We start from the raw sequence: 12,671 nt of genomic DNA, 5'->3' as shown, positions 1-12,671 counted from the left end.
TCCCTCCAGGAACCAAGGAGGTTAAATCAACTTTCATTTTAACCTCTATTATAAAATTAGTTTGTCTATAAAGTTGTGTTCGTTTGCTTGAAGCCACTCCAGTACTCTCGCCTGGAAAATCCCATGGGTGGAGGAGCCTGGTGGGCTGCAGTCCATGGGGTTGCAAAGAGTCAGACACGACTGAGTGACTTCACTTTCACTTTTCACTTTCATGCATTGGAAAAGACAATGGCAACCCACTCCAGTGTTCTTGCCTGGAGAATCCCAGGGACGGGGGAGCCTTGTGGGCTGCCGTCTATGGGGTCGCACAGAGTCGGACACGACTGAAGCGACTTAGCAGCAGCATGACATCTTTTACATATCTTACATGAATTTCTTTACATAAGCAATAACTCCTGAAGCACAGAACAATGCAATTAGATAGGTACTTGATATAAGAGCCTAAAACTGAAAAAGAAAATGAATGTATTTGTTTCTTTTTGGTTCCCTTTTCTTCATGGAGAAGTGTAACGTAGTGGTTAAGAACATGGACTTAGGAGTCAGTCTGTGATGGAGTCTTGGCTCTTACTGGATTCCCTGGTAGCTCAGACGGTAAAGCCTTTACCCGCAGTGAGGGAGACCTGGGTTCTATCCCTGTGTCAGGAAGATCCCCTGGAGAAGAAAATGGCAACCCATTCCAGTATTCTTGCCTAGAATATTCCATGGATGGAGGAGCCTGGTGGGCTGCAGTCCATTGGGTCACAAAGAGTCGGACACGACTGAGCTACTTCACTTTATATGTACTTGAGTGAGTTACCTAATCTCTGATTACCTCACAGAGTTGTTGAGAGAATTAAATAAATTAACAGCATATCTGTAGCATAAAAGCTGTGCTTGACTTAGGGCATGCACTCAGAAACTGTAATGCGTTGAGTAGCTAAGTGAATGGTATTTTACATGTAACCAAAACGCAAAAACAGGAAAACCTGCACAACCTCCAAATGTGTCTCCATCTGTTGCAGAAGTAGAGAACCTCATTGCAAAAGCCCAGGGAACTGTTTGGACGTCCCAGGAAGTGAAAGTTCTGTTTTGTATTAGAAGCAGTTGCTGTTTAAGGTTTATCAATTTTGCCTGAATGTTGTAGTTTTGACAGAATGAAATGTGTTTTTGTGTAATTCTTTCAGTAGTAAGAAAAGTAGCCTCTTTTCCTAGGTGTTGACTCTAGTTGCATTTCTGATATAAGGAATTGATCTCATGCTGATGTAGAACTTTAAAATTACTCATGTTATACTTTAATGATGTGGTATGAAAAACAAAGATCTATTCATTTTGTTCTCTGGCCTTTCATTTAGTGAAAATGTTGAAGAGGTGTGAAGAGCTAACTGTTCAAAGAAATCAAGTTTTTGCAGGCATTCCCATTATTTTATAGAAATATAAAGCTTTCAGTGAAATGGTTGTTTGGAGAAGACATTTTAAATGATCAGTATTGATTCCCTACTAATGAGAGGATGTAATGTTGATTATTTTAAGAAATACCACATTCTTTCATGTCTTCAGCAGAGTCCATAGCAGCCTAAATGTGGGTAAATATATGATGTAAAATTTTCTTTTATTGCTTGAAACTTGACTTGTTATTCCTGAGGCTTGTTACCTTTCTTTTGAGTCAGGACATGTGCCAATGTAAACCACAGTAACGATTCGAGGTACAGGAGACATGACCTTGGGTTCCAAGAATTTTTTCAAAGAGTTGACGTCCATGGAGCTTCTATTGATAGCGTAGGAACAAAAAAATGTTTCTAGAAATTTTAAATTATACTAAATTTCACATCAAATGATTTGCCTAGTCTTCAACATTTTTTGATATATTCATAAATTTCATCTTAAGAAAAAAGATATTTTTAAAGCCAAAAGAATATCTTGTTTTTTATACTATTATATACTGATAGTTGAATTTCCCTGTGAGCAGAAAAGGTACAAAATCCAAGTTCTCTGTTGAAATGGGTACTTCATACATGGGGGCTTTACAATTTTATAGGGGCTTTCACATACATTATCTCATTTACTTCTTATCACAAGCAGATTTGGGAAGTCCTGTTTTTCAGATGAGAAAATCAAGATACCAGTAGATTGAGTCATATGAGAGACAGCTGAGCTGGGACTCCTTGCAATCACTTCCATTATGCCGCAGATGTTTCTCAAAAAAAAAAAAAAGCTGTAGTCTATCTTGCGGCTAAAGCAATTTGCCATCGTTTTTGTAAGAGGACATGTTAATGGGCTCCAGATTGGAGCAAGCACTGCCAAGCTTCAGCGTCATGTGGTCCCTCCCCGGTCGTGTTACCCACCTGGGTCCCTGGACTCTCTAATCAATAGAAATTGATAAGAGGCCAGATGAGAATTCTGGGAGAGCCTTGTCTGGGACTTGGGCTGTATGTAGCGCACAGGAGTGAAAACAAGAACCAGATGCCCTTGCTCATGCCCCTGGCTGGGAGGGGAAGGGGGCAGGCTGGTCCCTTGGATGGGATAAAGTTAGGGCCTGATGGGTGGGTTTGGCTGGAGGGGGGCTTCAGTGGTCCGCCCACCCCCTTGGTGTGCAGGCGCCTGCTTTTTCTCCCAGCACCTCAGAAATGGCTGTCAGTTTGTGGCCTTTTCCTAGCTTTTGGTTCATAATTGACCCCACCTGCGCATGCATGAAGTTATTTTTGAGTCCCTTATAGTTCCTTTGTATTCTGTTGCTTGGGGAGATGTTTGTACAGGTGCAGGCACTCAGGTGAAGGGTCCCAGATCCCAGCCTGTCTCAGCTGGGCCTCATGGTGGGTAGGGACAGCCTATCTCATTCTCCTCAAAGCGGTTGTGAGTAACGGGAACAAGGAAGGATTTTTACCAGAAAATAAGAAGATGTACAAGCTGAAGAGGATGCACAGGTGGAGGTGTTTTAGAAGGTGGATCTCCTTTACCTAGATTCATGTCTGTAGGTAATGGCTTCAGGTTGAGGACCTTACAACTACTTGAGCATGTGTCATAAATTTTAAGTCATAATTTCTTTAGAAATAAAGATCCTTGTTAAATAAGACTATCCATGTAAAAATTTTGCCTTGTTTTAGGAAAACTATTAAGATTTCTTGGCAGTTTATCATCAGTTTGAAAGATATTTACAGTTTCGGGTAATCTGATATTTTTGGATGGATAAAGACAACTAGCCATGTTTGCGGTTCAGCATCAGACATTGCTAGGAAGTATGGCTCCTGCTCCAAGGCATGTGCTTCATTAGGTCAACTGTTAATTTTGAAAAGTTGGAGCTTATGTTAAAAGTAAAAACTTAATTTAAATATATAAACTTTCCAATATAAAATCAAAGTTTAAAAATATGTAAACTTAAAGATTTAGTGAATTTCCACCACTTTACAAACCTAACAAAATTTTATAAAATCCGATTATTGAACTAAATGCATTAGAAAGTTAGGTAGCTATAATCATTGGTTTGCCTGTTCAGGAAAGGAAGGAGGAACTCAATTTGTATAGTAAATTTATGCATCAAGTAGAAAGTTCAAATTAAGTTGCCTCCAAAACTCTTCAGTTCTGTATGATATTTTTTATAAATTATCATAGATCTGAAATTAATGCCCCAGACAATAAAAATAGCTGCTGTTACTGATTGCAGAGAATGGACACTTTGGAAATGTCATTTTCTTTTGTCTTCACTACCCTACAGGGTTAGTGCCATCAACCTCATTTTGTAGGTGAGGAATCTTAAGACTCAAAAAAGTTGAACAAATTTCCCGAATTTCAAACCAAGTCTGGCTTTTGGCTCTAGCTGTTCTTGTCACTCATGCTGACTTATCTGATGGACTTGCTGATTTTTACATTTAGGATCAACAGATGGTTTGGTTTTTGTTCTTTCAGAGGTAGGGAAGACAGATCTGATCTAGGTCATTCTTGAACAGAACTTCTTTGCGCCTAAGGCTGTACCCCAGTGCTATTAAGCAAATATTGGACTTGGCATGTTGAGCACACAAGGCTCTTTGGTAGGCTCTGGAAATTGTTCCCAAATCTAACAAATCAGTCACTACTCCTTTTATGGGCAAAGTGACATGCCACATGGGAAAATCTTGTGGGGAAAACAACATTTGAGCTGAGCCTGAAAGAATGGATGGAATTTCAGTAGCAGTAGTAATGCAAGACACTCCAGCCACTGGCAATAAAACAAGCACAGAGTGCAGAAAAATTCAGTGAAAAAGAGAACAGCAAGTAGCCCCATGTGGCTAAAATATTAGACCTTATGTGGCTGAGTTTGCTAAATAGAACTTCTATTTAGCAAAATAACAAGAACAGTGTATGTATCTAGGGTGTTATCTGATGTTGTATTTGAGCACCTGCCATATGCCAGGCACTACACATGGAGATGCAAAGATGAAGAGGCCAGGTCTCTGAAACTCATAGTGGGGCCAGGAAGACAGTCATAGCCAAAAAATTGTAACGTGTCGGAAGAACTTAAATAATAGGATACATGTGGAAACAAAGCCCTTTCCTGTAATCTAGAATCAAACCTAGAACCTTGGAACTCACTTTTATTTTGCTTCCTCTATATACACTCAAATCAGCACCTCCACTTTTTTTTATCTTTGCCCGAGCCTTATGTATTCTAATGTGTGTTCATCTTTGTGTGGTAGCCCAACACTGGTTATATTTGGAATCAATGTATTAGTAAATAAAATTCTCTTTACAGAGAAAGGCACCTCAAACTTCTCCCATCTGAAGCCTAACACACACTCCCTTCCCTCCACCCTCTGCACATCTGTTACCATTCTTCTGATTTTTCCTCTCAGTGGATTGGTACCACGTTACCCAGGACGCAGGGCAAAGATCTCCAAGTCCTCTTCGGCCTTTCCCTTCTGCCCTCATCTCTGCCAAAGCTCAGTCTGTCTTGACCTTGAATGCCTTGTAAATACTTCCTCTCTTCCCAGCCTCTGCTGCTGCTACTTTAGTTCAGACCCCTTACTTTGAGCTGTTTTCTTGGCTTCCCTAGTTTCTAGCTAACACTTGGCAATACCCTCAGAATTGGCTTTTTAAAACATTTATCTTAGCTTTTTAAAACTTTCACTAAGGTAAAAGTCTCATAGGTGCCCATTCTTACCTTGAGAAATAAAGCGCCAGCTACTTAGCCTGTCATACCTAAACCTACCTACCTATGTTCACTGAGCCTTCCTAAGCTTTTCCAGTTGTGCACCGGTAATACAGAGATCAGTAGAAACCCAGTCCTTGTTCTGAGGAAGCTTAGACTGGTGGCTCTGACTCAAATGTCTCTTCCTGTTGTTATCTTTGTTTATCCTTCCTGTCTGACTACCCTGGAGTGTGTTATCATTGTTATTTTGAAACCTACTCATTCCTAATATCTCCCCCCGCCACCCCCACTCCCTGCCAAATGATTAATGAAAATCAGAGTTTTCAGTTTAGTGTGTGATAGTGAACTATAGATGTTTGTGAAATGCGTGAAGAGCTCTGGAAACTGAAACATCCTGATAATCTAGGGAGAATTTTGGCTAAGTCAGCTAAGGAAGTAAACGTGCAACAGACGTCTTATGTCCTTTGAACCTCATCAGCCTCAAGTCCCTGCATATAACTACGACCCTGAGAGTCAGAGAAACATCATTTATTTCATGCTTTGGAGAGGCCTCAATAACTTAAAGGGTTGAGATACAATCACAGTTTTGACCATGAAGTTGTGGTAAAGCAGGCATACCAGAGCACTCCAGGGTGTGGAATTTAGGGAAACTGACTGGCTAATTCTTAGTGTGTTCACTCGACCCCCGCACCTTGAAGACTGAGTCTCACGCTTCTGTTTGCCTTGTGGCTCTAGAGAAAGAACAGTTCCCGGAAACCTGGCTTCATCTTCTGAAGTTTTAAGGTAGTTTTAAGGGTTCCCCTCCATCGCCCCAGTCATCCTGAGATGAAGGCAGGGCCGGTGTCCTGGGACCTACTGTCCTGCTGTCTGCTTCAGTGGCGTGCAGTATCAGAACGGTGGAAGAGTTTTCTTCAGCATGGATTAGAGCACAAGTTGGTCACCCACTGCTGGCTGCCTGTTTTGATGAGGCTCATTAGCTATATAGAATGATCTGTACATTTTTAAATGATTGAAAAGTCAAAAGAAGAGTCATTTAATGACATGGAAACTATGCGAAATTCACATTTCAGTGCTGGTAAAGTTGTGTTTTGTTTTTTTAAACCCTGCCTCGCCTATTCATTGGCCTGTTGTCTGCAGCTGCTTTGACTGTACAGCAGACTTGAATGGTAGTGATCAAATCAGCTGGCCAGCAAAACCGAAAGTATCTGCTATCTGGCCCTTTACAGAAAGGTTGGCTGACTCCCAGGATAGCGCATGATATGGGGAGAGAAAGGGTAAGCCTACAGCTGAATGCTTCCTCAAAAACAAGGGTGGTGTCAAGATTAGTGATTGGTGTGTGAACTACTATGGGGACCCAAAGAAGTGGATGCCTAGCGGGAGACCCAGGGTAAGTATAGGGGTCTCCTCTGGTTGCTTCTGGCCTCTGAATTGAGCAATGGCTCCTTTATAACAAGGGTTCCCAGAGTTTATAGGTTAGGGATCCATTCATCTGTTGCGTCTTTGGAAATATAGCAATACCTTCAGGACAGGCATGTAAGCAGCAGTATTTTACTATAATTTTACACAGGACTGTATTGCCTAGAGTGTTAGGTGTGGTAACAGTAAATACCTGTGTTTGCTGTGGAAGTTCTTTGAGGGCAGTTCAACCCAGGCATTTTAATTTAATAGCAACATGTTTGTTGTCAATTATATGTTGGTCAGTTTTTTACGAATTAGATTTTCTCTTTTTCCTCTTTTGAAACTTCAGAAATGTAGGTATAAAAAAAATCAAATGATTAATGATTTTTTTTCTCTTCCTTAAAGAAATCCAAAGATCATTAGGAACCTTTTAAAACTCAGTGGAGATGTTATTAGCCTAATGATTTTGTGGGGCTAAATAAAAAGAGGCATTAGCTTGTGATGCATAATTTATTGTTGAATCTTTCTAGTGACCTGAAGAAGTGTGTCATCTCACATTCCTGTTGAGCGCAGAGCCTTGTTCTGAATTAGGGTGTTGTTAGGTAGATTGCCACCTAATTGATCAGCTGTAGGGCTGTGCCTAAGGATTTTTCATGTAACATTTTTATTGCTGATGGTAACAAAAATTCAGAGGGGATGAACATCATATTTGTGGTTAACAGTAGCAAAGAAGGAAGGATCAGTCCTCAAAATTGCATTGGTAGTCTAGAATGCTGGGCCCAAACCTAGAAAGTAGAATTTAATAGCAAATTAAAGCCTTGCATTGAAATTTTTTTAAGTATATTTCCAAAACATAGTATCAAGACACTGCCTTGAAAGAATCCGAGAAGGTTTTATTTATGAAATATGAAAAACCTGTCAAGTTTTTTTCACAAGGCATATTAATTTGTATCGGGCCAACCTCAGCAAAATAATAATCATGAAGCACTTTGAGCTTATACTTGGAGCAGTTGCTTCAGATTTGGTTGACGCATTTTACCAGCAAAGACCCTAAGGGGATGAGGAATGATTGAAAATTGGAAAAGGGAGTAGCAATTAACAGATCACGTCAGCTGTGTCCAGTACCTGATAGACTGTCAGGTTAGTCCTTCTGTATCGATCAGCAAAAGATATGGACAACAGCTCTTCTCTTGAAGCCAGGTTTAGGCTTGTAATGAAAACCTTACTAAAATAATGTGTGCCCACAAGAGGAAAAGACTACCTCACAGTTTGAAAGAAAAACATTGGCTTTGGCATTTGGCAGTAGATTAAAAAAAAAAAAAAAAACTATTTGATTTCTAAGTTGCCTTCCAGCTTGAGTATTGGGTGTTTATGGGTGATAATTATTACAGCTCAGTGATTTGTTTGCTTCATAATATTTTATTGAGTATGTGGCAAGTACCATGCTAAGCAGTTGACATGTATTCTTTAATTCTCACAACAACCCTGTGAAATAGATTCTGTTTGTGTTCTCCTTTATAGATTAAGAAAATGAGATTTTTTTTTTTAAAGTTAGAGCTTAAATTGCCCAAGTTTATGCATTGAGTGAGTGGATGGAGCCATTCTTTGGGATTCATGCCCAAATCTAATTCCAGACCTTATTCCATAATCAATATGCTGTGCTGATCCCCTGTGTGACTTATTAGTATAATAACGTGGCACAGAGTCAGACAGGACTGAAGCAATTTAGCAGCAGCAGCAGAGGGTATCAAAGAAGGCTTGTTATATCTGTCTTTATAGAAAAGCTAGACATTTCCAGCTGATGCTGCAGTTGAAATGATGTCATACAAATGAGGTCTCTACCTTTAAATAACTTTGGAGGGTGATTGGGTCTTTTTAGAGTCAATTAGTGACAGTGAAATCCATTGTTTTAGGAATTTTGATAACCAGCCATAAGTCAGATGGCTTTTTTTTTAAGATTCAGAGTATTGTATGTATAAATGTATAAAAATTAAGTTATTTATATATATATATATAAAATGCTGTAAAGAAATATTGGTTTAAATATTTGGTTGTCCTCTATTTAGAAGAATGAATCCTGCAGATCTGCCCATTATGTTTTATTTATAGAGAGGTGTTTCCCAAGTTATATTGCTACTTGAGTGTTTGCATATGACCTAAATTTAAAAATCCATTGATGACTGTTTGGAAATTACATTAAAATTTATCACCTCTGAAAAGTCGGCTTTAACAGTGACTATGTTTTGCTTAATTCTAGAGGGAAATTTGCAGTGGTGAGGAAATGCATAAAGAAAGATTCTGGAAAAGAATTTGCCGCCAAGTTCATGAGAAAAAGAAGAAAAGGCCAAGATTGTCGGATGGAAATAGTTCATGAAATCGCTGTACTCGAGCTAGCCCAGGACAATCCGTGGGTCATTAATTTACATGAAGTCTATGAGACACCATCGGAAATGATCTTAGTTCTAGAATAGTAAGTATTGTCTTCCTTACTGAGTTTGTTTGCTAGTCCACACTCCTTTATACAGGCCACTCATCCGTGATAACCTGGTAAGCCCTGCTTCTCTGGAAATCTGAAGATTTTCCAAAACTTTTTCGTGTATTTATCGACATAGCCCAGATTTGCAAGGATATGTATATGTTGTGTTTTTCATCTTCATTCTTTAATGAAATTCTTTTGAAAATAAAGTTCTCTTATGTTCTTATTAGAGGCCTTCTTAAGGAGGTAACTGGTACAATATTAAAACAAAAGGCATTTAATATAATTTCTTATATGTTCATGTGGTCTAAGTTAATAATCCTTCTTTCAGAAATAATTGTTGGGATTCATACCGTGCTTTCAATTTGGGTAAGTAGGTGGGACAGCAGAGAAAACAGCTTTGGGACATGAAGGACAGTTTTTTCTCCTTAAGAAATCCTGTCAGACATAAAGAACAAACAGACGGACTCCAAGGGGGAAAGAATGGAGGGGGCTGAACTGGGAGATTGGGATTGACATAAATACAGTACTATGTATAAAATAGATATCTGTATCAACCTAGAGGGGTGGGATGGGGAGGGAGATGGGAGGGAGTTTCAAAAGGGAAGGGATATATGTATATCTATGGCTGATTCATGTTGAGGTTTGACATGAAAACATGTCAAAATTCTGTAAAGCAATACTTCTCCCTCTATAAACTTTTAAACATAAATAAGTTTATAGAGAAGTCTGGACGGCTTCTAAAAAAGTCTAAAATATAATTCAAGAGCATTGTGTTTATATATTTCTTTAATTCAGTAATTTCACTTGTAGGAATCCTTTTAAAGAAAAAAAATTAAATGTGAACAACAAAAAGCATGAACATGTTTTCCACTGTGAATTTTTCATTGTAATAGAAATAGCCACAAATGATTGAATGGTTAAGAAATGTAGTCTCTGTGGATTATATCTCAATGAAGTTGTTTTTCATTTTCAAAAAACCTTGGTTTAGAGGTTTCTGGTCTTCAGTTTGTTCTGGAGAGGGTTGGTTAGAATTGGAAATTGATCCGAAAGGGACTGTCTGAAGTGTGATGCTCTGATCATCATCTTGTCTCTCTCCCGATCTCACAGAACCTGCTCTTAACCTTCCCTCCTGTCTCCCCTTGGTCCTCCATCATCTCCTGCCTTCACTTCCCTTACATTCCCTTCACTTCTGGGGTAGTTCCTGCAGCTAATCCCTCACTAGTGCCTCATATTATGCTTTTCTTCTTCTTGCTCTTCCTCTGCAATCCATTCTACCAGTTTAAAACACGGGATCTAAGCTGTTGTCCCTCCTCCTGCCCATTCTTGGGAGGATTTGCATAGCCTTCCATCTGCTTATTACACAAGGAAGAGTTCCATCCTCAGCTGGGCTGTTGATGTAGTTTTGTAATTCTTTACCTAATCTCTCCTCCCCTTCTTTTAACATCCCCAGCAGGAGGGCAGGAGCTTATGAAATCCTTGGTCACATGTGCTGTCACCCACTTCCCACTTGTTAGATACCAAACCTCTCTCCCTTTACTGAGAAGATAAAAGCCATCAGATGCACACTGCTCAGCATCACCCACTCTTTACACTCTCACTGCCTTTCCTCTGTTTCCAGGAAGAGAGTCCATTCCTTAACTCCAAGCCTACAACTTTGACTTCTGCTCTTTAATCCTCTTCCTTCCTTTCCTAGGACCTGTGTTGTGTGTTTTACTCACTTTTCTAATCTCTCTGAGAGTCCCTCCCACCTCAAGTGATTCTTTTCCATCCATCTTCCAATAATTCAGTCACTTCTCTCCTAAAATTCCTGGTCCTCAGCTTGGACTCTTTTGAAGTATTGTCCTGCCCTTCTCTTCTGAATTTACAGCTTTCCTCACCTTCTAGTCAATTTTGTTCTACTTCACTGAACCATCCATATGTTTAGCTGCCAATACTCCATCACTTTTCAATCTGATGCCACCTGCTCCTCTAAAACTTCCATGAGGTCATCAGCCCTGTTTGCAGGAATCGATCTCCTCATTTTAGTGTTCATTCTGCTTCTTAGGCTCTTTAAACACTTGATGTTATACCATCTTCGCTTGAAATTGTGTTCTTCCTTAGCTTTCGTGGCTTTTTTTTTTCCATCTTAGAGCCTTTCCCCCTTCTTCTACTATGTAAGTGCCCGCCACAGTTGATTAGTATTACTCTTGTCATGTGTTTATGACCTGCACATTTACCCTGGATGGTAACTCTGTGGCTTCAGCTATTATTTACATGTTTCCAAATCTTTGTCTCCAACATGAGACCTTCCCTAAGCTCCAGCTGCCTAGTGCATATCCCTTAATCCACCCGCACACTGTGACCAGTGCAGGATCCGTGTGTGTGCACCCCTGCACTGCAGTGCTTCTAATGCCTGTGTTTTGTTCCCCATTTCCACTGGTGTCCCTATTTATTTCATCACTCAAATATAAACCTTGGCTGTGTCCTTGATTGCTTTATCTCCTTTAATGCTCTTGTGTAATGAATCACCAAGTCTTCCACTTACCCCTCTCCCCTGCTGGGGCCTGTTCCTTTGTGCTTGCTGTTTTTCCCCTGTGTTGGGTCCTCACTGCCTCTTCTGAGGACTTTCCCTGTAGCTGCTTAGCTGATCCCCCTCAATCCTAGAGCATCCCTCAGGCTCCCATTGGGCAGGTAACCAACACATAGATGTGGGGACACTATTCCCTTGCTTAGAAGCTTTTGCTGGCTTCTGTTGCTTTCATGGTCACGATTCTAGAACCACAAAACCATATGGTTTGGCCAAAATGTTTTGTGTTATGCATTTTGCTTGAAGAGGAAGTCTTAGAATTAGACTTTAGACACTGAGGTCTTGTTGCTATGGAAGCAGACAGGTTTATGATTACTGTATTACTCACTCCACCTGCCCTGTGCACTGAATACTAATGGGTGCTGGTAATAGGAAAGTAAAAACAGCATAACCCCTTCACTCCAAATGATGTTTAGTGAAGGAGATAGTTTTTTAAATTTTCTCCAGCTTTACAAGATATAATTGAGATAAAACATGTTGTAAGTTTGAGGTCTGCAGTGTTTTGATATACTTATATCTTGCAATGTTAGAGCATTAGCTAACACCTACATCACATAATTACTATTTCTTTTTTGTGGTGAGAACATTTAAGATCTATTCTCTTAGCAACTTTTAAGTATATAATACAGTATTATTAACTATAATAATTATAGTTACATTAGATCCCCAGAACTTCTAACTAGAAGTTTATACTCTGACCAACAGCTCCCCTATTCCCCACCCCCTAGTCCCTGGTAACCACCATTCTAATCTTTGTTTCTGTGAGTTTGGCTTTTTTAGATTTCACTTATAAGTGATATACGGTATCTGTCCTTCTCTGTGTGACTTGCTTCACTTAGCATAATGCCCCAAGTTTCATCCACATTGTTGCAAATGTAGAATGTCTTTCTTTCTCATGGCTGAATAATAGTCCATTGTATATATACTGCATCTTCTTTATCCATTCATGTTTTGACAGACACTTTAGGTTGTTTCTGTATCTTGGCTATTGTCAATAAGGCGCGGGAGTGTAGATATCTCTTTGAGATCCTGTTTTCATTTCTTTTGGGTGCATACCCAAGAGTGGAATTGCTGGATCATATGGCAGCCCTACTTTTAATTTTTGGAGGAACCTTCATACTGTTTTCCAG

At 39.6% G+C, this 12,671-nt stretch overlaps 1 protein-coding gene across 2 annotated transcripts in view; it reads left to right on the top strand.

The window, feature by feature from the left end:
• STK17A (serine/threonine kinase 17a) overlaps positions 1–12,671 on the top strand; it is a 36,260-nt gene that overhangs the window by 2,052 nt on the left and 21,537 nt on the right. Inside the window, exons 1-2 of one of the 2 annotated variants that reach the window (XM_059885544.1) lie at positions 4,684–6,485; positions 8,754–8,966. In XM_059885544.1, the coding sequence (XP_059741527.1) occupies positions 6,445–6,485; positions 8,754–8,966 (254 nt within the window). In that variant the 5' untranslated portion in view covers positions 4,684–6,444. 2 annotated transcript variants of the gene reach the window in all.

This window comes from Bos taurus, chromosome 4, assembly GCF_002263795.3.
Source record: "Bos taurus isolate L1 Dominette 01449 registration number 42190680 breed Hereford chromosome 4, ARS-UCD2.0, whole genome shotgun sequence".
NCBI classification, from domain to species: domain Eukaryota; kingdom Metazoa; phylum Chordata; class Mammalia; order Artiodactyla; family Bovidae; genus Bos; species Bos taurus.
This window is presented reverse-complemented; position numbering and strand designations above follow the sequence as displayed.